We start from the raw sequence: 23,816 nt of genomic DNA on the forward strand, positions 1-23,816 counted from the left end.
TTCATCACTCGATAAAAGGTGATAAGATAGAATAATACTTTTATTTCTAGCCGTCCAACTCCATGCTTTACGCATACAATTCAATATGGTAGGAACATTACATTTTCCTTGGACACAAGTACTAGGATCAAGACATATTGCACGTATTTCATTCAAAAGAAACATTCTAAATTTGACCGTAAATACATTACTAAACGATAAAAAAAACATCAAGTTTTTATAAAAAAATTCTTTTACTAAAATATTAACACTAAAATCCATATTTTGATTGTGTTTGTTTTTTTGAAAGACGATTGTTTGCCCACTGATTCTGGAGCTCTTGTTCATTCGCCTTTGCCTGCAATAAGTAATTAGAGAGATTAAAAAAGACTTCAGTTAAAACAAAATAAAGCAATGCATATAATTTTGAGAGTGTGAACAAAAAATTAAGACAGTGACAAAACTTCTGTCAATTGATCAGAGAATCAAATTTAATATTGCTACAATAATTAACAAAATTATTGAAGGTATAATAATACCAAGATAAATAAAAAATATTGATTCTTTTCATAAATGAGTGGTACTGGTACTGCCATAGGAAGACAGCGGATTTTGGAAATAGATGACTCAAATTAGACGTGGGTAAGACCCTGTCACCGAGAGGATACGTGTCACTTGATCTGCATCACCAAAGTGACCGAATCTTTTAAGTAGTTCAATTGAACGAATGTATCTTTTGCTCATTTAGGTCATCATATCTCCGCATCATTTTATCATTTGTGTCTTCATATCTTTGTGTCTCTCATGTCTCTAGTTGCTTCGTTCAAATGCGTACGAGCGGTGAATGAAACAAATAATTCTAAACCTTTGGCTGGTTTGTCAGCATGATTTTCTTTATAGATTTGAAAATATCGTTCTTTAGATATTATATCACAAACCTGTAGAAAACGGATAAATTATTTTATTTACAAAAAAAACGTTATATTATATACAGAAAGTTATATTTCATGCTAGGTTTTTTTATTTTTGATTTACTTTTACAATTAATGTTTTGTTTACTGTTTAAAATTATACAAATTTTAAACTCCTTTAGAGGGTTTACATTTTTAAAAATTAGGTTTTTATATTTATAACTATAATTATTAAATAAACTAAGGCAAATAAAAAAAATATATACAATTAAAACAAAAAAATAAAATAATCAGCCTCTAGCACAAAATGGATAACTGACCTAATAAGTTATTCCACAAATAGGTTGTTATTTTTTACATTGGTTCATTTGTAATTATTTTTTAATGATATATCTTCCGATTGGACTGTTATTCTGAAACTGACATATTTTAATCACTTAAGTCAAGATACTTAATATTTTTTAAATCTGAATTATTATGGTTTAACACGGGCACAGCCTAAAAATTATTTATTATTAGGTTCACTAACCACTAATAGTACTAGTTCACTAGTACTGTTCACTAGTACTAATAACCACTAGTATTCACTAATACAAATGTTTTTATAATGAATTAATAAATAAATTAATTAGTAAAATTGTTTCTGTAAATATTTTTACTAAACAGAAAATATATAATCTAATAAACTCGAGCGAACAAACTAACCTCTTGTTCACATTAGAGGGCATTAAAGAAATATGAATACCTAATGTTTTCATATCAATGTAAATAATAATTCATAAAATAGCATTTTTATTGTGACATTTCATAATTAGTCAATTAAATTTCAAGTGCCATTCCTTTACCAGACGGCACTGACACGGTGCGCGGGAGATAAGGGAGAACAAAGCAGCCAGTCTAGGCATTTAGGTACCTACTATAGATACAGAGTGTATATATAGGTACCTTATCTACCTACTAACTACAGATATAAGATTCAATGAATGAGCTAACTGAGCCTAATATATAATAGATCCTAAAGACACAAAGATATAAAAGATACAAATGGCACGATGATCCATTTAGTTCAGCGCTCTTTTCATTCGCGAACTAACTGACCAAGATGAAAGAAATATATCTCTAGTTTAATGTTTCCGACCTTGTCAGTATAACAGGGTCGTTTGCGATCTACACACCTCTAACTTAAATATGCAACAAGAGGAGCTAAAAATATAAGGCTGAAAAGAAAAAAAATGACCCAAAATTGTCTATTGTACAAAGGACTAAAAATGTATGAAGAAATATTGATTATTCCCTTTCCACACCTAACGGTGTATAGGATACTGCATTGGTACACCAACCACAGTGTACCTTGATATTTTTTGTCACGTGAAGGTGAGATCAGCCTTACGCTTCAGGAACTACGAAATGTGAAGAAATACCTAAAGTTGTCAAAAACAAAATAAATGTAAATACGGTTAAATATGGTTTTCAAATAACACTACTTTTTTTATTTCTTTTTTATCATTAATTTAACAATGGGTGATAGTAATATTATATATTTTATTAATTTTATTAGAATGCCCTACATCACTCTTTTACTTCATCATCATCATCATTCCATGTCCGCTCCCTATTTGGAGCATATGGTGTCCACGAAGATCCTCCAAGCATCTCTGTCGGCTGCCAGCTCCTGTGCGTCCTCCCAAGTCAGGTTCGCGTCCCGTAGTTCTGACATGAACTGCCGACAAACAGTCAGCAGTGGACGTCCAGGACGTCGAGAACCTGATGCCTTGTAATCGATTGTTCAGTGGATGGACACATTTATGGATACTGGTAGTGTGTGAAAAAAGAAACCACGACCTTCAAGAACCACCAGTAATTAATAATAATTCTAAAATATTGTTTTACCTGATGTGCCAAGTACGTAATTTGATGTTTACGTCTCTGTTGTGTAGTTGGTTCATCTCCGCGTCTCTTGCTTGATGATGTTCGTTTGGAGTTATCTTCCGTCAACGCCTTAGTAAGCCATTCTCTTGGATCAGGCAATATTTCACTCTGATTTATATCAATTATTTGTATATTTTCTCCTTTGTGCCTTGCACGGCTACCGCACAATTTCCTAAGCTGTAAAACATCTAACATATTATAGCAATATTACTTATTGTCGACAGTAATCCATCAGTGTATGTAACAAACGCTTTTTCCATCGGCATGGTCTACCGACTTCTCATCTCTGAAGTCATATGATCTAATTCAACCAATAAATTACGCCGAAACTTAACTCGCATTCATTATTTAATCAAAATAGTTCTTATTCATAGTTTAAATAGGCTTCTGTGATAATAAGCATCCACTTAATGATTAAAATTAGAATAAATCTCAATCAAAATAAATGTTACTTGATCATGATTTTTATACAACATTCGACAGTTCCTAAGTATGCCCTATAGAAATCTCGATACGTGCTCTCAGAAAGATATGAAAAAGTATAATATTTAAATTTATTTTCAGTGGCAATATTTTTACGGTTAGATGCTGCTATATGTTAATAGGGCAGCATCTAGCCGTTCGTTTTCAAAAGTGACAGTTACGTCAGAATTTAATTTGACTTAAAAATTTACTAATTTCTCTTTCGTATTTTCAATAAGCTTTTAAGAAAAAAAGTGGCCATCTCAGAACGATTAAAAATTTAAATAAATCATAACAAAAGCAAAAATTAATTTTACCGAATGTTATTAAATATTTGTATATAACCACATATCAACTACCGGTTTCCAGACGTACACATCTCTTCATCAGGATTCATTGTTTAATAAATGTTCCCTTTTCTAAACTTAACTTTGAAAATGAAATAAATTTAGTAAAAAAAATTGCTATTAATAATGGATACACAATCGATTTAATTCTAAATAAAAAACTAAAGAAAAATCGATAAAACAATTTTTATATCCCGTTAACAGTAATTATAATAATACTAATAATGATAATAAATTGAGAAGAATTCTTTATGTAAATACTAAATCCACAAATATGTACAAATTTTTACCAAAAAATATCAAACCTGCTTTTTTACATTAATCCGTGGTATTACAATCAACATAGGTGTAATAGAGAGTATTTTTCTTTATGTTCCTAATGACTACCTTAGACATAGGCAGCTTAAGCTGTTTTATCTTCCTGCTTGCAGAACCAACCTGCCGATGGTAAAGCCAGTAGGAAGAGCAATGTCTTTACTCAACCGTATCTCTTCAGATTTCGACATCTTTCATATTAGTGAAAAAAAGTTCAGAGAAGATAGCATCCCTTTTCTTTAATTGCTGGGTATTTTTATTTTACCATTTTTGTACATTTAAATTTAAGTATATTTTTTTTTGTGTTATGTTTGCCTTGAAACATTTTTGTAATGTACAAAAACATAAAATAAAGAAATTGAAAATTTTTTTTTTTTTTTTATGCAAATAACAATATTGGTAAATTATTGCTTTTTAAATATAAGATAAAAATAGTTCATTAAATAATTCAGGTGTTTACCAACTAAAAAAACAATTCTTGTGTTGGAAGAACATCGATAAATAAATTTGTGTTAAAGAATATAATATAAATATGAAGTGTCTTCACAATACCAATTTCTCTGAATTCACAAATCACCTAATTAATTTTAATCATGACTAATAAAGATACGGAAGTTCAAATCTTACATACAAATAATAGGGAGTTAAAAGTAAATAATATGGAAATATTTCACACTATAAAAGCTTTAAAAAATAATGTTCCTTTGATCAATAACCAAACAACCTTTCAATATAGCCTATTATATTATGTTACATTGTAATAGTCCCCCTATACATATTAAACTCACGCCCCTCCCTTCATCCCCTCCCTCCCTTTTCAACTATTTCTCCTACAACATAAAATATTTTCATAACCTAATCAGTGCATGTAAGGATTGCTTATTAAAATGCATGATGTATTGGTTTTATATTTTTGTGCCTGTGGTGAAGGTGTATAGTGGGTTTTGCATGTTGGTTTAATTGGTGTCCCGACAAAGAGACGGGTACGTCTCGAAACCGGTAGACATAGAAAAGTCGATAAGTAGTCATATACAAATATTTAATGACATATTCTTGCAATGGGGTATTTAATTATTGTTACGATGCCATATAAATTATCTATAATATTTTGGCTTACCGTATCAGTATCAATATCTATATTAGTATTTTGATTACTGCTTGCTGATGGAGGAGCATCGTGAGGAACATAATACGCATTATCAGCAGATGCATTGTCTTCAATCATAACTGAGTTGACAAGTTGGACTTGTTCACCGGTACAGTGACTGCCCGCATTATTACTTTGGCCGGTAAGTAAAGGAATCTCATCTGCGATATCATTATTGGAACATTCTTTAGGTGGTGACCTTTCTCTAAGGGAGAAGAAATCAATATTGCTTTCAGACCCATTTCCTTCATTATCACTCTCATCCGACGAATCATACTTAATGAGTGAAGTAAATTTTTGAGGAACTGCTGGTGTTACTTTACTTGTGGAGCTGTTGCCTGTCTGGACTTTCTTTTTAACTGAATCAGGTATCAACATTGATTTACCCTTTTTCTTAATTTGTTCACTAATTTGTGCCGATTTGGGCTGAGGCAACAAACTAAGAAGGCCCGTGCCTTTCTGAAAAAAAAAAACAGATAATATAAAATCAATCAAACATTGTAAAACAACAAAGCAAATTAATTGACCCTTCATCCGGGATGTGAATACTGAACAATAACCAAAACAACAGACACAAGAAATTTATCTCGGTCCTAAGTCCTAATAATATCTAGCTTTGACAGATTATTTCAACAGAGATGGAGATACTTTTTGAGAAAGATTTTAGACCTGTCAATAACAGTAATAACTGTCTATATTTGAACATTTATTTTTTCAATTGTGGAATTTTGTGAAGTCTTGATAAACCTCTTATTTTATGCACAAAACTGTATTCTTCATCCGCCTGGACACGGGCCCAGAGTCCTGGATAAGTGATTTGATTCGATGGCTGCCATTAGGTAAAAATCGAAAGAAGAATGTTAAACATCTCGCTCAGGGATTAGAAGATGAATCAGTGGATCAGGGAAAGTACCAAATTTACAGATGTGGAAAAAAACATTGCGGAGCTGAAGTTGAATTGGGCGGGTCATGTTTCTCGGGTATCGGACGGTTGACTGGAGGCCAAAAACAGGGCGTAGGGAAGCCCCAGACCAGATGGTCCGACGACATCAGACGAGAAAGTGGCAAAGGGTGGCAGCGGACAGGGAATTGTGGCGGTCCAAACGGAAGACCTTTGTTCAACACTGGACTCAAGAAGGCTGAGTAATAAGTAATATTTACCACAGAGGGTTGAAATTTGATTGCTGGTGTGCTTTCATTATCCTCTTCAAACTGTAAAAAAGAAATATATTTAAATATTACATGAAGTAAATTACACATTATTATAATTAACATTATATAACTATGCAAAAGAGAAACCAAAACTTACACTAGAAAGTGAAGGAAGAAAGATCTTGGCTGGTTTTCTATCAGAAAACTTTTGAAGATTAGCTGGTTTTGAGGGTAATTCTGTAGGAATTTCTTTCTTTTTCAAAAATTCATCTTCTGTGTCTTCGTTAAACTTTAAATTTCGGGTTGATTTTTTCGGGACGGGTAGTGCTTTAAAAATGTTCTCAGCTGGAATTAAAACCAAATACAGAAATAATATAGCCAATATATTACTATATCAAAATATTTTACCGGATGCATTGCCCGATAAATTTATTTATTTATTTGACGGACTTATGCAGTCCATTCTAACAATGGTAAATACAAATTCTTATAATAAATATAGGCACTAATAAAATAAAATACAATTAAATAAAATTAAAGCTAGGACAAAAAAAAATAAAAATTACTACCTCAAGACAAGATCTGGTCTATCTTAGTGAATTTTTAAATCTATAAAGACTTACACCAAAAAAGTCCAGATCCTGTCTCGAGTTTACAATACGACACAATTGGGACATTGGTGCGTGCAAGCCATAGTTTGTGCTGTGTTGATCGAGGAACAGCACAGTATTATTTCGCAACCGGCGGATCGGAACATTGAATGACACTTGTTCCAGTAACGATGGTACATCAATTAAGCCATTCAGAAAATTAAACATAAATATGGAGTCAATGTTATTTCTACGTTTTGTAGACTTGAGATTTTTAACATTGACTCCATTTCTCCGTAAGTGTAGTCTCCCCTCTCGAGACCAATCATCCATGCTACTTTTCTTAGCAAACGATGTTGCGCCGATTCAAAATGATTTATCTGGCCTACATAGAAGGGAGACCAGATCACGGATGCATATTCTAAAAGAGGACGAACAAGTGAGCAATATAGTGTTTTAACCGTGACCATATTAGTAAAGTCACAAGATGTCCTGCTAACAAAACCCAAGAGTTTTACTGACTTGTTAATCATAGTATCAATATGTTCATTAAAGGTAAGTTTACAGCCATGATAACTCCTAGATCCTTAATAGACTTGACTACATCTAAATTAATATTTTATATTTTGTAATCAAAGGAGATAGGTTTTTTCATTCTATAAAAACACATTAATTTACATTTTTAAATATTTAATTCTAGGCAGCTGGCTTTGCGCCACATATTAAAAGAATCAATATCTGACTGAAGCAGCAAACAGTCATTTGTATTTTGAATAATTTTAATGTCGTCCGCAAAGAGCCAAAAACAAGTAAAGGAGAATACATTTGCTACATCGTTAATAAACAAATTAAAAAGAAGGGGTGGCAGATGGGCACCCTGGGGTACACCTGATGTAACATCGATACTGGCTGATAAACAGTTCCCAGTCCTAACCTTTTGCTGTTTTCACATAGATAAGATTCAATGAATGACAATAACGGGTCTCTTAATCCAAGAGCATGTAATTTAGCAATAAGAATTTTATGGTTAACTTTATCAAATGCCTTTGCAAAGTCTGTGTAGAGAACATCAACTTGCTGACCACTCTCAAGTGCTTTGGTAATAGTATGTGAATATTCCAGCAAATTTGAGGTAGTTGATCTAGCAGTTCTAAATCCGTGCTGTTCCTTAATCAGTATATTTTTAAATAGTGGGGTAATTTTACGAGTTATTAAAGATTCAAATAATTTAGGGATGGGGGATATAATGATATTGGTCTGTAATTGCATACATCAGATCAATTCATAAAAACCAAATCAATTCTATTTACACAGATTTTAGTAAGGCAAACAAAGTAAACCATAAAATTTTATACTTTATACCAGAGGTTCCCAAACTTTTTTTATGTAGTAGACCCCTTGCCATGTTTTTCGGTTTTTGGTAGACCCCCTACTTACCTGATATTGATTTTTCATAAATTTCTAATTGTAGTGAAGTTTAGTGTTAAAAACTTAAAGTTAAAACAAATGTTAAGTTTTATACATTTATTAATTGAATTTAAATTAACTCAAAATAAAATTTTGTATCTGTTATATAAAATAAACGTAACATAAAATAAACAGCAATAAGTAAATGTTTTTAGTGGGAAGGATGAACCTGATGCTTTAAAAATAAATTATTAACATTTGGCGCCAATTTTGTCAGGTTTGATCTTAATTCTCTTCGGCCAATGATGTCCAGTCTGTTTCTTTTTTTCGTTAAGAGATTGGTAACAGCGCTGAACCCCCTTTCCACTAGGTATGACGATGGAAAGGAAATTAAAAATTTGCTCGGTATATTCCATAATACAGGATAAGTAACGGTTATGTTTTTTTGCAGCCAGAAGTACAGAAGTACTATCAGTGTATGTTGAGATCCAATATCGTGGACCCCCATTTTCTCATTTATAAAGGTTTCAGCTTTTTTACTTCTCAAGTCAAAAGATAGAAGAGGGGACGAAATGTGGATGTTTAAATATAGCCAGTATGATGAAGGTTATCCAGTGTGTAAAGTGGCCACCTTAGCCAGCTAATGACAGGTCATAAGCCCTGTGAATGTCTAGACTTACACACCCCCTTCTCTTCCCTCTCTGTTGCAATAAATTTAGACATTTAAGCTTATTTGGAACTATACATTTATTACGAGGGACAATCGTAACGACCATTTAGGATCTTGGAATAAAACATGAAAAAAAATAAGTTAGATTCGACATATCTGAGGCATTTTTGTATTTTGGAGATGTGTTTAATAACCTAAAATACCAAGTTGAAGTTACAAAAATAATTTGTGACTGGATAAATAATATGGAGATAATTTATATAATATTTAAAATTAATCCAGTTTTAACGCATTATATTTTGTTAAAATAATCACCTAACTCAAAAAATACATCTAAACGAACCATTTACAACGAATTCAGTTATTTGCGTATCTTTAGTCTCTGAAGGATGATCCGCAGTAGATTCCTGCTCTTCTTCACTGTCACTTATTTCACTGTCGTATGCAACGAGAGACATCATTTTAAATTTGTTTTTTTCAATTTTTAGCAGCAACAAAACAATATTTGACAATCAACATTACCGTACATTGTCGACGATGAATGATAAATTATGACAAATCACAGATTATATAGTACAAGTACAGATGTGACACTTAGAACAAAAGTACTGTTACATCATTTTGACAGATACGCCTTAGCGTCGGTCCGCAGTGGCGCTAATATCGCCAAAAAAACCTTTTAGCGGGAAATTCAAATGTCCAATATTATTTAGAAATAAAAAATACAGGATTTAAAAACAGGAAACGAAATAAAAACGCAAATTATAGATATGACATATATTTAATAATATAAATGTTAGCATGGTCTAAAAATGACAATTACTTTACATTTATTACCATTTAACATAACAATATTTTGTAGACAAGAAATGGATTCAACCCCCAAAAGAGCTGTTAAAATAAACATATTACAACAGAGATGCAAAACATTTTAGAGAAGGGAATATAAAAGTCTAGGCATCTACAGGGCTTATGAAATATAGGCAGTTTGGCAACTCACCATTCGGTGAATGTTACACATAATGTACAGTGACCACATAAACCAGGGAATGAGGTCATAAGCCCTGTAGGTACCTAGACTTCTATATTACCTTATCTAAAATGTTCTTTATGTCTGTTGTAATATGTTTATTTAAAAAGACATGACATCAATGTAATTATGATAGGATTACTGGGAATAATTTATTGTTCATAAATAAGTAAAATAATAATTATATTCAATGGTATAATATTTATTAATAATACATAATTATAGTATACATATTACATATAAAGGACTGAGTATATAATATAATATATGATGTATCTCACTGATCTGAATATTCAAAAATAATTATGAAACATAATTACAGATAAATATAAAATTATAAACAAATATTAAAAATTAAACTACAAACTCTATACATATATTATAGTATAAGAACCTAGTACGTTATTATCTAATAGAATAATAAGAATAACATTCAAAAACATTTTGTGAACAGCGAGTGAAAAAATACAAGCTTCTTGTCCTAATACATAAACTGCTATACAAAATTAAATATTTTAAGGAGTTTGAAGGTTTAAAACTAATATCAGAAAAAGTAAACATAAGTAATTGTTCAAAATAAATATAAAGATCAGAAGCATTATAAATAAAACATTATTACGAACTATAGGTATAATATATAGAGGACCTAGTACATTACAATATGATCTTATAGTGCAGTGAGAACATTTAACAGATTTTCTAATCTAAAATTATAATAGAAATAGGGAATCAATTGTACAAAATAATTTAAGTTTCGGTAGAAGTTTAAAGGCAAGACAGAGTGTCATTGATATGATGTCTTGCTATCACCAATCGCTTGATAAATGAAACAGAAAAAAATTCAAATAATGTTAAAAGACTTTTTTAGAAATAAAAAAAAAAATTTCAAATAAGTAAAAACCAAGAAAAGTATAATCACTTTTTTTCTCCAACTTTTTTATGTTTTAATAAATGTTTTATAAACAAAAATTGATAACGTCAGTAAAAAATCCTATAATTAATATGATTTTAAAAGTATTTAACAATAAATGTAACAAAACTGTTTAGTTTAGCGTTTAAACTTATTGGAATATATCCATTGCATTAAGCGGGCTCTTATGGTATAATAATTATAATACAAGAAGAAACAAATGTACAAACATTTTTTCAAAAACAAATATGAAACATAATATGCTTTTTGTCCCAACAAATTGCTGTATAGTTATCATAGGCAACGGTTGGATATAGATATACCTGAAGCATTATTTAGGACCTTAATAAATACAATAATTACAAAACAATCTGAAAAAAAATGAACTGCCATTTCAGTTTGTCATCAAGTGCTCAGACATTAATTTATATCAAATTAAATAGTTATACATTATGTACTAAAAAAATAATATTTTAGGATCCTACAATCATGAACTAATATTTTATTAATGTGATAAATTTGGCCAACAATGAATGTATATTATTTACAAGTTTTAAAAATATGTGTGTTTTACTTTAAAATAATAGTTAAACCATAATAAACAACTTCATCAACAATATCTAATGTATCCGAATAACAAAAAGAGGTTCTCCGTCTGCATATTATATTATGTTGAAAATAACTATACAAATTCAAATGATCAAGTATAAAAAAATACATGGGAGAACTCAGCATACACGTAGTTAACTAAAGAACATACAAAAACCTTCTGAATGCATTTAAAGAAGAATAAAAATGCACTTTTAAATTAGAAATTTATGATTTACCTTTTTTTTTATATTTATTACTTTTTGCTACTGCTAATTTTTGAAAATAATTTAAATTGGATTTTAATAGCTTCGATTCATACTTTCCTGTTAATAATTTATTTATTTCTTGTGTCCAGTTATGCAATTGTAATTTTATGATTAATTTAATAATTTTTACTTTAGTCACATTAGAATGGTCTGGACACAACCAGTCAAATTTTAAGTTTTTTTCTATAATGCACTCCAAGTTCTTGTGAAATCTTACACTAATTAAATTGTTGGGATTATTTAGATATTCATTAATTATTTCTATACATCTTGTAAATACATACAGAAGGTTTTTAGACGCTATTTTTAAAGATTTACATTTATCATTCCTTTCCCTTAAAGTTAAATATTTATGATGAATTGTTGGTTCTGTTTCCGTAAGCGACTGTTTGCAGGCCTCACAGTAATTGTCTTTCAGAATCCTCCGACAAACCCAGCCAGCAACATACCCATGGGCTCCAACTTTACTCCTCTCTTGTTGAGAGTGTAAAACAGATATACCACTCACAGTATTGGCATTGCAATAATTTGCTATTGTCAAAATTGATGATGAAACCATTGAATCTTTATTAAGATCAGATATTGAAAGTGAAGTGAAGCTATTATGAGAGAGATTTATAAACTCTTTCAAGTTTAACAGCATTTGTCCTCTATCATCTTCGCAGTTGAAGGTTGGAGAGTGAGCAGATAAAAAATTAGTAATTACTGCTGACTTAAAAGAGTTCACAAAGTCTCTGCATGTAGGATTCACATTCCTTCCATTGTACATCCTAATCATACCAAAAAAGTTTTCTAAAGGATCTTGGTTGAGACGACGCGTGACAAGTTTTTTAAGACCTGACTGATGCATGTCCGCCCAGAGCCCCTGGAAACCTTTCAGAGTTGATATATAGTTTTTTAGAGATGGTACAATCTTCTCTTTTCCAGAATGCAAAAATTTCATGCTTTTTAATTTATTGATAGCTTCTATCCAAAATGCATGATGTGCAGACTGTGGTGTAGTGATATATCTCATTTTCCCCTTTGAAAATTTGGAAGCACCATTTGTACTGTCAAAGAGTTTGTCGAAGAATAAGATGACATCACTGGTAGCCAACAAACTCTCCTTCTTCGGTGATGATACTGCAAATTAAAAGATACATATTTACTAAACATATTTTTGAGATACAATTTATTAAAAGGTAGCACTAAACATTTCAACACATACCAAATTCTGCTGCAAAACGAAGAGCGGCAACCATCCTTTCACTTAGCACTTTGGTACAGTTTCTAACTTTCATTTTCTTAATTTTGTCAGGTATGATATGTTCGTCATTTATGCTTTTCAGTAGCCTAATATCCCCTATTTTAGAATCTTTTTCATAAACATATACAATATCATCCCAGCTACAAACTTGTTCTTGATAAATTATGTTTTTTGTAAGGAAATTATTTCTTAATCCTTTAATTAAGTGTGGAGGGTCATAAATGATATAAATTTTATTATCATTTATATCAAAAAACGTTTCATCTGAAAAAAAAAGATTGATTTGTGAGTAATCATATAAATGACGATGATAAATTAAAAAGAAGAGAGAAAGTGAAAGTCAATTTAAAATAGGGAGTGATATGGCGTTATTATTATTATTATGGATAACTTACATAGCGCCATTTTTGTAAGATAATACCTCAAGGGCGCTTTACATAGTGATTCTATAGATAAATAAATTTAATTGAAGCTTTTAAATTTGTAATTTAATTAAAACAATTTATTTTGTTGTCACATGCTACAGATTTATTCAAATATCCTCTCCGCCTACCCCTACAGAAAATGGCGAGATTGTTTTTTTATTTTATTTATAAATCAATTTAATATAAAATGTATTGATAGTATTAACTATTAAGTTACATAAATAGTTCTTACCATAATTTTTTCCACTGAGAAAGTAGGCCCTCCTAGTGTCATCTTTTAAATAACGCATTGCCCCTACATTCGTAGCACCTTGGTCACAAACACTGGCCTTGACGATGAGACCAGTACTCATGACAGCAGCGTACACCTCACGAATGCACTTAACTAATTGAATGGCAGGAGTAGTGCCTTCACAAAAATAATATGCTATGGGCTGACGCCAAGAGCCGGTTATGCCTCTAATCATAAAAACCAGTGCGTGGTCAGCAAATCTGAAATAAAACATGTAATTTAGTATTGTAAAATCAAATATATAAAAACAAAGCAATATTTGTAAAAAAAATGTTCAAACAAACAAACCTGGCTTTTTTTACGGTGCCAAAATCAACAAGCCCTTGGAGCCCATCTTTCTCGGAACCAAAAGACAGATTAGTTATCAGTGCCATCTCATCAAATACCAATGAACAAATTCTGTCTTCTGGGCTCCAAGAATTAACTGCACTTTTCAAAAAATTAATTACATTGCAATTTATTCCTGTCTGAAAATTTAACCCATCGAGAAGTCTGTGTAAAGTTCTCCTTGAAGGCAATGCAAATATTCTTCGCAAAAGTTTGTACCCTTTTGGCGAGTTTTTCAATAAGGCGAGCGACATTATTTTTTCATCAAAGGAAAATCTCCTGCCATTTTTTTTTCTCTTCGAACATTTTATTTGGCACCAAATAAATGTTTTGACATCATTTGACATAAATTTTGTCAACTGTTCAAAAGAAGAAGATTTGCTGAATTTAGTTGCCTTTTTTAGCCTTTCACGAAAAGAACAGGCCTTCCGCTGGTATCGCTTAGCAGTTGATCGAACTTTTTTATACGCGCTGCTTATATAATCATACTGAGGTTTTAAATCCAAATTATTCATTGTGCTTTCTGTAAAAAATCCAATTGAATAATTAATATTTTAATACAATGACATGAAAAAGTTTAAAAAAAAGTTCTTACCAAAAACATTGGGTCTAATGATGTCGGGAGAATGTAGCAAAAAACAATATATGTATTTAATTTGAAATAAAACTTAATATCAAAACAAATATTTACCAGTAATAATATTTGGAGCATAACTTATTTCAAAGGATGGTCCCGCAGAGATAGAAGGAGCTGAAAAGACAATTTGTAAAGCATTACAAAGGTTTTAAGGGTACAAGAAAGTACATATAAGTGAAAAAAGTCCATACACTCACCAATTAGATTAGGCACGCTAATGGCAGTAGTGTGTAGGCTAGTCGAAATAGGATCTAAAGAGAAATAGTCACGTGTTATTCAGGATTCAAAATGTATGCACATAGTTCAAAACAAAACAAACAAGGTAAATTGATTACTCACCAGCAATTCTCGACATGCATCTTATCTTGACAGGGGATGGTCCAGCGGAAATAGAGGTAACTAAAAAGAAAATAAATAAAGTGTTACACAGGTTTTAAAGGGTACAAGTAAATACGGTCTGGCGGAAACATTAAATACACATACCAGTAAGCGTAGGCACGCTAATGGCAGGAGTGTGTAGGCTAGTCGCAATAGGAACTGAAAATAAATATTCATGAGTTATTCAAGATTCAGAACGTACACACATAGTTCAAAATGAAATAAACAGGGCAAATTGAGTACTCACAAGCAATACTCGACATGCATGTTATCTTGACAGGGGACGGTCCAGCGGAAATAGAGGTAACTAAAAAGAAAATAAATAGAGCGTTACACGGGCTTTAAAGGGTAAGAGTAAATACAGTCTGTCGAAAACATTAAATACACATACCAGTAATAGTAGGCACGCTAATGGCAGGAGTGTATAGGCTAGTCGAAATAGGATCTGAAGAGAAATAGTCACGTGTTATTCAAGATTCAGAACGTACACACATAGTTCAAAACAAAACAAACAAGGTAAATTGATTACTCACCAGCAATTCTCGACATGTATCTTATATTGACAGGGGATGGTCCAGCGGAAATAGAGGTAACTAAAAAGAAAATAAATAAAGCGTTACACAAGTTTTAACGGGTACAAGTAAATACAGTCTGGCGAAAACATTAAATACACATACCAGTAAGAGTAGGCACGCTAATGGCAGTAGTGTGTAGGCTAGTCGAAATAGGATCTGAAGAGAAATAGTCACGTGTTATTTAAGATTCAGAACGTACACACATAGTTCAAAACAAAACAAACAAGGTAAATTGATTACTCACCAGCAATTCTCGACATGCATCTTATATTGACAGGGGATGGTCCAGCGGAAATAGAGGTAACTAAAATGAAAATAAATAAAGCGTTACACAAGTTTTAACGGGTACAAGTAAATACAGTCTGGCGAAAACATTAAATACACATACCAGTAAGCGTAGGCACGCTAATGGCAGGAGTGTGTAGGCTAGTCGCAATAGGAACTGAAAATAAATATTTGTGAGTTATTCGAGATTCAGAACGTACACACATAGTTCAAAATGAAATAAACAGGGCAAATTGAGTACTCACAAGCAATACTCGACATGCATGTTATCTTGACAGGGGACGGTCCAGCGGAAATAGAGGTAACTAAAAAGAAAATAAATAGAGTGTTACACGGGCTTTAAAGGATAAGAGTAAATACAGTCAGGCGAAAACATTAAATACACATACCAGTAAGAGTAGGCACGCTAATGGCAGGAGTGTGTAGGCTAGTCGCAATAGGAACTGAAAATAAATATTCGTGAGTTATTCAAGATTCAGAACGTACACACATAGTTCAAAATGAAATAAACAGGGCAAATTGAGTACTCACAAGCAATACTCGACATGCATGTTATTTTGACAGGAGATGGTCCAGCAGAAATAGAGGTAACTGAAAAGAAAATTCATAAAGCGTTTCATAGATTTTAATGGTACAAACATGATTGAAACTAAATTATATACTTAATTGATAAATAATATACTTACCAACAACATTCTTTGATGTGATGATAGTGGGATAAGTGCAGCCAGTAGGGACATTGTGATACTGTTTCAAACCTATAATAAATCATTTAAAAATAGTATGAGAAAATGTTTTCACCAAATGGCTATTTATTTATTTTAGAGGTGTAGATTCACTTACCTCGATTGGAAGTATAATGTTCTGGTATATGAAATTGTTCTTTTATGCAACGTTCTCCATCAATTTCAACTTGGCTAAATAAAGTGGGGATTGCTCCAGAAAGTAACCCACGATCCCCTTCAATAAATCTAGCTTCAAAATGCCTTTGGCAAACACGATAATATCTACAAATCGTACTGGGTGCAAGAGATAAAATTTTCTTATTTTTAACATTCTTCACCCAACTGTTAAAGACGGCAGGGTTTTTATTGCTGGGAAAGCAATACAGCTTTACTTCGTCTTTTGAAACTTTGCAGGATTCCACACAACAATATTTATTCATGATGACGCCTTAAACGCTCGTATCTAAAACCAAACAAAAAACAACAGAATCAAAACTTACGAAACTAAAAGATTTGCTTAAAATAAAACTTATAAAACTAAAAGATTTGTTATAAAACATATAAAACTAAAATATTTGTTAGGAAACTTAAAAAATAAAGACAAATTCAAATAAAAATCAACAGTGTAAGCAGGTGAAAAGCAAAAAAAAGTCAATGTAAACAATGGCTGTTATCGCTGCAATCACCGAAAAAGTTATGATTTGAAATTATGACAGTTGACAACAACGACGCCATGACAGATGTCCGACGATCACAGCGCCTCTTACGTGCAGACGCAGTAAACTAACTAATAATAATAATAATAATTTAGAAGCAACTTTTGTATCAGAGTGCCAAGCGTGTGTGACAAATGACAAGAGACAAGATATCTGTAGTCTGTGATTATGACCATAGAAAGGGACATATAAATATACATATTATGACATGACCATATACCAAAGATGTACGTATACCATACCGTCTCCATACCATAGACTTGACATATATATTTATATTTTATATACTGCTTATTTTTATTTTCTTTACAGGCCAGAAGACCTATTTACAGTGGTGAATTACATCAAAGAACACCCAAGCTTGAGAAAAATCACATGATTCCCGGTGAGGACGTAAAACGTCCTCACCTGGAATCGAACCCGGAACCTTCGGTGTGTTAGTCAAGCGTCTTGACCACTACACCACGGTGGCCACCATAGGAGGAGTTTAATGAGAGGTAGTTTCCTATGAAACGGCGGGATGAATGAAAGAAAATAAAAATGAGATTAGATATAGACAGAAGCTGTCCATTTTACCGCTTACTTAGAGGAAGCGGGAACATCCTCCGATCGAAAGCTTGAGATTGAATGGAAGATCGCGTCTTCCTGGTGCCATATCGCATATGTGGGATAGAAAGTTTATTTTGTTTATTTGTAAGTATTCATTGTTGTATGTTGTGCGCCACGCGGCATACTCATACTGTCGACTAAACCCGCGCGCGGGCGGACGACGCTATTTACGTGGCCGGTCGTTGGGGAGAGTAAGGTGGGGGAGGCCGGGCCAGTGGTCCTATGTTTATTAACTTAGAACATGGGAAACGACTTAGGACTAATTACAAACATGTGTTACAGAGCTAGGTCCTTAACTAATGCAGTTCTCGATTGTCACTCTTCACTTATCTATATTGATAAAACTGAATTATAATAAACTTAGACTATAATGTATGTAATTTAAAATACATTTAAAACTAATTAATACCTACAAAGATTAGAAAAGGAATTATTAATTAATAAATTGGGAATGATCCGCCTCCTATTGTGGTGGTTGGCGCATTCGCCTACTTTACTTGAAGTCCTAGGTTCGATTCCTAGCAAGGTGGATGTGAAATATTGATTGTAATTGTTGCTCTACGCTACAATATTGTATAATTCCAGAACTGGAACTTGAAGCCTAACTGCCCATTTTACCTTCATATGTATTATAAATAATCACTGGTACGTTACGATTGGAACACTGATGCAGTTCCTTATGTACCACGGGCGCGGATAAAAAAATGATGGTGTAAAATTTATTTGAGTTTTATGAATATATATGTCAAAAGTTTAAATATTCGGCACGCGTACATAAGAAGATGTATGAATTTTGAAGAAGCGATGTTTGTATGTATGACCGAGATCTAAGGTTTGGCTTTTTATTAAAGGTCGTTCCCCACACGTTTAGACTACATGAAATTTCTCAATTTGGTCATCTAGTGGCAAAAAATATAAACCTTCAGAATTAACCCAAAAATGAAACCATTTTGAGGTCAATCTAGTTTGGCTGTGTTTTCAAAGATGTCTGTGAAAGTCACACCATATACACTCTAAGCACCGTAATGACCCTCAAGGTTATTTATGTAAAAACAAAACACCGTAACGCAAACATTTTGAATTTTTTTCTCAAATTAACTGAACACAAGATAATCGCCACCTTTTCGACAGTTCATTGAATGTTTTTCAACGTTCAATTATGAATATATTAGACACGTATGTAAAGCTCGGATGAACGGAACCTGTTCATCTCTCTGCTACCGTTTTATGTAAAATAAAATTTGTTTTATATTTTAAGTTTAAAGTTCATTTATTCAATTACTCTTATTTAATTATCATTTACTTATCTAATTTGTTGTGTCAATCAATATTTCCGCGTGCACAATAAAATTTTAGAGAAATGAACAGATTGCTTTTTTTACCTTTCATTTGTGTTATTATTATTTTTTTTCCCATCGTGCAACATAACGCGGCGATGTCAAAAATGCACGCAACAAAAGTAGGGCATAGTGGAGGAATTATTGGACACAGTCCGATGTATTCAAATATGATTCTACGCTCCTTCTGGACCATTCTTAATTCTATGCCTGATACTGACGAACTGATGTACTCGTTGTAACCATTCCTTACCTCTCGTATTCCGCGGAGTAGGGATTATAAATGCTTGTACACTATACAGCCGTTAAAAAATGAAGTCCAATTTATTATTTTACAAACGATCAAAAGTTCAATGACATCATTTTATTTAATAATGACTTTTTTATGGAAAGGGTTGTAATGACAATATTGTTTATGTTTACAAAACACAACACTTAGATCGAAACTTATATTAATTTTCTCAATCTCGCCGCTGGCGCTATCTCTCCTAACTAAACAAACTAACCCATAAAGACACTTCTTTATCATTTTCCATTAATCACGCGTCTATTTTTTCGATACTTACAGTCTAAAAACAGTTTCGTTTGACGTCTCTGAACCTGAACCAGGAGCTCCACAAAAAAAAAAACTATAAAATATTTTTTTTCCATATGCGTAGCGATGTTGTCATCATTCGTAAGATTGCCGTACGTCATTTATGTCTGGGATTTGTCTATGACTAACAGTGGTGGCGGTCGTTTTTGTTTGTCTTAGATAATAATTATTGTGTTTTTTCCTTAAAAAGTCGAAATAATCCACTAATTGGGTTAAAAAAAGAGTGGTGTACATACAATTTTATCTATTATTAAGTGTTTTCAGTAGTTTGTGTTTGTTTTCGTTCTCTGTCCCGAAACCTAATAACCAGGTAACAATTATTTTTTCCATACACGTGTAGCCAAATTTTTTTTTGGTTTTTACAACTTGTTTTGTACTTTTCTTTTTTTTTATTTGTTATAAATGAATGATAAAGAGAAACCTCCGGATCCACCGGATGGATCTCAATTAGATTCGTCGTGCGGTACAATGGACACTGTTCCAGATCCCGCCGAATTTGTTACAATAAGGCCTAAATCAAAAAAACTCAAACTTATAAATTCGGAGAGGAAATCGAGTTCTGAGTCAGACCGCCCCCTCCCACACAAAACACCTAGCCCCCGACCCTCAGCTTCTACAAACCCAGGTACTCCAGAGGTCACAAACACTTTATCGCCTATTACCACACCTACCAAAGTCCAATCCCGCATGTACAATGGAATGGATCGTGCTCCATTTATCGTACATGTAACAAAAGTACAAGTAGACGGCGTCACCCAAACCAACTTGTACGATATTGACTTCGGTCGATTTCTTCATAGAAACAATATTCGGACTGCCTGGAACGGAATCAAGTCCGTCGGCCGTAACCGTATTTCTGTGGAGTTTAAGACGGCAAACGAAGCCAATACGTTCGTAAAATCAGAAATAGCTAAAAAAGATAATTATAACGTTTTCATTCCGACTTTCCTAGTAACTAAACAAGGTGTTACCAAAGGCATCCCTTCGCACTGGTCTGAACAGGACATTGTGGAGAATGCCGAGGTACCTCATGGATTCGGAAAAGTAATCAAGGCTCGACGACTGAATTACAGATCGAGTAATGGTGACGTAGTCGAATGGAAACCCTCCCACACGGTGGTTTTGACCTTCGACTCAAAATCTCTACCTTCCCACATTTCCATCTTCAATGTGTCCCTCTCCGTAGAACTCTACGTATTTCCGACAATTCAGTGTTTTAAATGCTGTAAGTACGGACATACAAAGACTGTCTGTAGATCCCTTGTGCGCTGTTACAAGTGTGGCTCCTCACACAATGGGGAATCCTGCACGGTGGCGGCAGAAGATATAAAATGCCTCAATTGTTCTGGTAACCACTCTGCCACCAGCAAGCTGTGCCCTGAGCTTAAAAGGCAACAAAACATAAAACACACGATGGCTGATAGAAACATTTCATATATTGAAGCTTCTAAAATGTTCGGAAAAGCGACGATTTCCTATGCAGAAATCGTCTCTAAAACGACAAAACCGAATGTCAATGTTGTTATGCCCGCGCCCTCCGCGCCAATATCCTACAAAAAATCAGTAGAGAGGAAGTCGAGGTCAAAAAAACTACCTTCCAAACCTAATGTTCCTCATCATGACCCTTCACTTCTGTATTTCCCGAATGGACAACTTCCATCTGGTTCTAATGGGAATGCTTTTCCTAGCACAGTCCCAACATCGAACAATACAATTATATCTACCATATTGAGTATTCTAGTATCGATCCTTCAAAACAATCCACAAATACCGTCCAACGTCGCCCATCAACTTCTAAATATAACCTCCCTACTTAACCACCACCATGGCTCCTCAGATGAGGATTCTGCAGTGGAACAGCCATAGCATTTTTAATAAAAAAGAAGATCTCTTGCATACATTGCAAGAAGAATCTATTTCAATTGCGGCCATTTCGGAGACGTGGATGGTCCCGGGATCTACTATTAGATTCCGGGGATTCCACTGTCTGCGAGATGATCGTGAGGATGGGAAGGGTGGCTCTGCCCTCCTCATCAAAAACTCCCTTCCCTTTATCCCTATTAATGTCAAGACTGATGGCTGTCCTTTCCAAGTGACAGCTGCAAAGGTTAATGACTTGACCATCCTTTCCATGTATATCTCCCCAACCAACAAACCCTCAAAATCGATACTTTTATCTTTGTTCCAAAAATTGACCCCTCCGTTCCTTATCCTTGGTGACTTTAATGCTCACCATGCCCTGTGGGGTGCTCCGACATGCGACAGGTTGGGAAGAGATATTGTTGATCTCTTGGATGATCTGAATATGTGTGTCCTTAATGATGGCTCCGCAACGCGCCTTCAGCTTCCAAATCAGCGACCCAGTGCAGTGGATCTCACCATCTCCAGCGCTGCAATGGCACCATCTGTGCAATGGTCAATTAAGGATGACACTATTGGTAGTGATCATTACCCTATAGTAGTCAGCCTCATATCCAGCCATAGATATTGCCAAAGTGGCCTATCCCCTGGGGGAAGACGAAGACCGAGATACATTACAGAAAGAGTTAAATGGAGATACTTCTCTGACGACATTGAACTTAAAGTGAACGAGCTGCCCACCCCGACGAAAGAGAATGTAGTGAAGTGCTATGAAGCATTGTCATCATGCATCGTCGAAGCAGCAGACAAACATGTCCCTGTAAAGGAGAAAGGCAATAGAAGTAAACCCCCCCCTGCCCCATGGTGGGATAGCGAATGTGCGGAGGCAGTTTTGAAAAGGAAAAAGCAAGCTAAAGTTTACTCCTTAAACATGAGCCTAGAAAACCTGTTGAGTTTTAAACAGGTTGAAGCTAAAACAAAACGCCTCTTAAGAGACAAGAAACGACAAGGATGGAAAAACTTCTGTTGCTCTTTATCACGAGACGTGCCTATATCTACTGTTTGGAGCATGATACGTCGATTTAGAGGTTCTTTCACTCCACCAGTGAGACGTCCTGAGACCCTAGGGTGGGTTGAGGAGTTCGCCAACAAATTAGCCCCGCAGACCGCAAATAACTGGAATGAGTCTCCCTATTGGTACCAGTTTACAAATAGAAGCTGGTTAGATCATAGCTTCAGTTTAGATGAACTGAAGACTATTCTGACCCGGCTCACAGACTCAGCTCCAGGGATTGACGGTATACTGTATAGTTTTATCCAACATAACAGTGATCCTACCCTCTCCTACATCCTATCATTGATCAACATGATCTTTGAATCAGGAAACATCCCCCCTTCATGGAAAACCCAATCCATTATCCCTATCCTTAAACCCAACAAAGACCCAAACTTTGGGTCTTCCTACCGCCCCATAGCCCTCTCCTCCACACTGTTGAAAGTGGCGGAACATATGGTGAGACAACGCTTGGACTGGTTTGTGGAGAGCTCGAAAACTCTCCCCGAGTCTCAATTTGGATTCAGGAAAAGAAAGAGCACTATTGAAAGCGTGTCGGTTCTGACATCTGATATCAGAGCCGCTCTTACTAAGAAAGAATTTCTTATAGGTGTCTGTCTGGACATAAGTGGTGCATATGACAATGTTATTATCCATATTCTAGAAGCTAAAATGCTACGAATTGGAATCCCGCGAAAACTCACTTCCTTTATAGCAAATTTGATTCTCTCCAGAAAGGTAGAAATCAGTGTTCGCGGTCATGCTGTGGTGGAGAGAGAGTTAAGCAAGGGACTACCTCAGGGTTCTGTCCTGAGCCCGATTCTCTTCAATATCTATACGCATGACATAAGCGGAATTGTTCCCTCAGAGACAAGTTTGCTTCAATACGCGGACGACTTCTTCATGTATACATATGGGAAGGACCCAAATAATCTAGAAAATACTCTAAATTTAGGTATGAGAAACATCAGGAATTGGTTAGTGGAACATGGCTTGGATCTATCGACTGGTAAAAGTAATGCCATAACCTTTTGTAGACAGCGAAAAAT

At 33.8% G+C, this 23,816-nt stretch overlaps 2 protein-coding genes across 11 annotated transcripts; both read right to left on the reverse strand.

Moving 5' to 3' along the window:
- Nucleotides 1–24: 24 nt before the first annotated feature.
- On the reverse strand, nucleotides 25–17,483 carry LOC148280624 (proline-rich protein PRCC). Of its 3 annotated transcripts, XM_088228142.1 has the most exons (7): nucleotides 17,441–17,483; nucleotides 9,253–9,461; nucleotides 6,400–6,587; nucleotides 6,252–6,302; nucleotides 5,061–5,549; nucleotides 2,781–2,996; nucleotides 25–337 (listed from the first exon to the last, which is right to left on the reverse strand). In XM_088228142.1, the coding sequence occupies exons 2-7, from the start codon at nucleotides 9,368–9,370 to the stop codon at nucleotides 251–253; spliced, it is 1,149 nt and encodes a 382-aa protein (XP_088084268.1). In that variant the 5' UTR covers nucleotides 9,371–9,461; nucleotides 17,441–17,483; the 3' UTR covers nucleotides 25–250. The 3 variants fall into 3 exon arrangements, with proteins under 3 accessions (XP_088084268.1, XP_088084269.1, XP_088084270.1); XM_088228143.1 differs by lacking the exon at nucleotides 17,441–17,483 and having other exon boundaries at nucleotides 9,225–9,461; XM_088228144.1 differs by lacking the exon at nucleotides 17,441–17,483 and having other exon boundaries at nucleotides 9,230–9,448.
- LOC148280625 (uncharacterized) lies at nucleotides 11,526–17,441 on the reverse strand. Of its 8 annotated transcripts, XM_088228134.1 has the most exons (19): nucleotides 16,715–17,441; nucleotides 16,558–16,629; nucleotides 16,403–16,462; nucleotides 16,261–16,314; nucleotides 16,117–16,176; nucleotides 15,975–16,028; nucleotides 15,831–15,890; nucleotides 15,689–15,742; nucleotides 15,545–15,604; nucleotides 15,403–15,456; nucleotides 15,259–15,318; nucleotides 15,117–15,170; nucleotides 14,973–15,032; nucleotides 14,831–14,884; nucleotides 14,688–14,747; nucleotides 13,958–14,519; nucleotides 13,610–13,869; nucleotides 12,914–13,216; nucleotides 11,526–12,828 (listed from the first exon to the last, which is right to left on the reverse strand). In XM_088228134.1, the coding sequence occupies exons 1-19, from the start codon at nucleotides 17,034–17,036 to the stop codon at nucleotides 11,666–11,668; spliced, it is 3,426 nt and encodes a 1,141-aa protein (XP_088084260.1). In that variant the 5' UTR covers nucleotides 17,037–17,441; the 3' UTR covers nucleotides 11,526–11,665. The 8 variants fall into 8 exon arrangements, with proteins under 8 accessions (XP_088084260.1, XP_088084261.1, XP_088084262.1 ...); XM_088228135.1 differs by lacking the exons at nucleotides 15,975–16,028; nucleotides 16,117–16,176 and having other exon boundaries at nucleotides 16,715–17,186; XM_088228136.1 differs by lacking the exons at nucleotides 15,403–15,456; nucleotides 15,545–15,604 and having other exon boundaries at nucleotides 16,715–17,186.
- Nucleotides 17,484–23,816: the final 6,333 nt, after the last annotated feature.

The sequence above is a fragment of the Micrasema longulum genome, unplaced genomic scaffold (genome assembly GCF_059751315.1).
Source record: "Micrasema longulum isolate JH-2025_06_02 unplaced genomic scaffold, ASM5975131v1 h1tg000561l, whole genome shotgun sequence".
NCBI lineage: Eukaryota > Metazoa > Arthropoda > Insecta > Trichoptera > Brachycentridae > Micrasema > Micrasema longulum.